The sequence below is a fragment of the Sinocyclocheilus grahami genome, unplaced genomic scaffold (genome assembly GCF_001515645.1).
Source record: "Sinocyclocheilus grahami isolate Dianchi unplaced genomic scaffold, SAMN03320097.WGS_v1.1 scaffold1072.1, whole genome shotgun sequence".
Classification (NCBI taxonomy): Eukaryota; Metazoa; Chordata; class Actinopteri; order Cypriniformes; family Cyprinidae; genus Sinocyclocheilus; species Sinocyclocheilus grahami.
Genome location: NW_015506251.1, coordinates 9,798 through 11,767, shown reverse-complemented (window position 1 = coordinate 11,767; position 1,970 = coordinate 9,798). Strand labels below are relative to the sequence as shown.

The 1,970-nt window shown below is 42.3% G+C and overlaps 2 protein-coding genes across 2 annotated transcripts in view; both read right to left on the bottom strand.

Annotated features, from left to right (window-relative positions):
* commd10 (COMM domain containing 10) overlaps window positions 1–877 on the bottom strand; it is a 25,730-nt gene extending 24,853 nt beyond the window's left edge. Inside the window, exon 1 of the mRNA XM_016251838.1 lies at window positions 727–877. Within this exon, the coding sequence (XP_016107324.1) occupies window positions 727–866 (140 nt within the window). The 5' untranslated portion in view covers window positions 867–877. The remainder of the gene's footprint in view (window positions 1–726) is intronic.
* Window positions 1–1,970, bottom strand: part of LOC107566394 (AP-3 complex subunit sigma-1) — a 34,389-nt gene that overhangs the window by 22,937 nt on the left and 9,482 nt on the right. The gene's annotated exons all lie outside the window — the stretch shown is intronic.

Sequence of the window (1,970 nt, the reverse complement as noted above, 5' to 3'; positions counted from 1 at the left end):
TGTGAGTGTGAGTGAGTGTGTGTGTGTGTGTGTGAGTGAGTCTGAGTGAGTGTGTGTGTATGTGTGTGTGTGTGAGTGAATGAGTGAGTCTGAGTGTGTGTCTGAGTCTGTGTGAGTGAGTGAGTCTGTGTGTGTGTGTCTGAGTCTGTGTGTGTGTGAGTGAGTGAGTGAGTGAGTCTGTGAGTGAGTCTGTGTGTGTGTGTCTGAGTCTGTGTGTGTGTGTGTGTGTGTGCGTGTGTGTGAGTGAGTCTGAGTGAGTGTGTGTGTGAGTGAATGAGTGAGTCTGAGTGTGTGTCTGAGTCTGTGTGTGTGTGTGTGTGAGTGTGAGTGAGTGAGTCTGTGAGTGAGTCTGTGTGTGTGTGTCTGAGTCTGTGTGGGTGTGTGTGTGTGTGTGTGTGTGTCTCTGTCTGTCTGTCTGTGTGTGTGTGTGTGTGTGTCTGTGTGTGTGTGAGTCTGTGTGTGTGTGAGTGTGTGTGTGTGTGTGTGAGTGTGTGAGTGTGTGAGTGAGAGAGTGAGAGAGAGAGAGAGAGAGAGTGTGTGTGTGTGTGTGTGTGTGTGTGTGTGTGTGCAGAGACAGCAGCTCATCACGAGAAAACATACTGTCATAAATGAATATGCAGATGCAGTTCTTGATGAGTGTAATGACAGCTAATCTTCTCTCTGTCAGTGTCAGTCTATGAATTCCGCATGAATACAGTGCGATCGCAGTAAATAGATGTCTTTTACCTCTGTGTCTCTGGGATTATTGAACTCATCTTCAGTCCGCTCGTTTCGTTTCTTTTCGTGTCCAGATCAGACATATATGTATATATGTATAAAACAGGTCCAGATACAGTCACTTCCTGGCGCGCGGACACGTGACGCATGACGTCAGCTCGTAGACACGCCCACCGCGCTGCTCACTGCGTTCATACATGAGAACATGTTTGTGATGAAATGCGATGGTGTAGTTAAATACGGCCAAAAACAGGACTTTAATAGAAACAATGCATGCAAATTTATGCGCAAAAGCCCCACATACCATAATTACTGTAGCATTCGGTTTACTGTCAAGAACTAGATTAATGAAGAATAATTACATTAACGAGCAAGCGATGAAAAATCAGCTTCATTCAAAGTGAATCAGGCTTTCATCCCCCATTGACAGATGTTTGTTCTTGTTTTAATCATAAACTCACTTCAGTTTGATACATTTCTCGAATGAGCCTTCTTATCTTCATTCTGCATCTCCAGTAAATGTGTCTGGATTTAAGGATGTTTAGATATTTGAACTGGAAAACAAATTTGAACACTTTATCAGGCCTTAATATGTTGAAGGGTGAACTAAGGCTTGTAAGACCCGCAGAAACCCTGATATTTCTCATGATTTCACAAGTAAACGAAGCTGTCTGTGAGCTGTTGTGTGTGGATGTGTATAAATGTATTAATAACCAATACAGAATACTGTTTGACCATTTATAGAAGTTGTGTTAAATCTTAGTAAACTTGTTCACTTGACCTTTCCATCAAACACAAGACATACAAGCCCAGAAAACAGAAGTTAGAGAAGAAAAAATAATCTGATACTTTATTTTGTTGCAAAAGGAAATAGAAGCAGCACTTAAAAACCAAAGCAAAACTACCAGCATGAGAAAAGAGAAGACAAATCATATATAAATATACTCTGAATACATACATACACTCTTATAATTTAGGCATATACAGCGTCATTGAGATATTTCCATAGTGGAATGTTTGTTAGTCGTGATGTTGAGAGCGCTAGACACACACACACACACACACTCACTCTCTCACACACTCACTCTCTCACTCTCTCACTCACACACTCACACACTCACTCACTCACACACTCACTCACTCACACACTCACACACTCACACACTCACACACTCACACACTCACACACTCACACACTCACACACTCACACACTCACACACTCACACACTCACACACTCACACACTCACACAC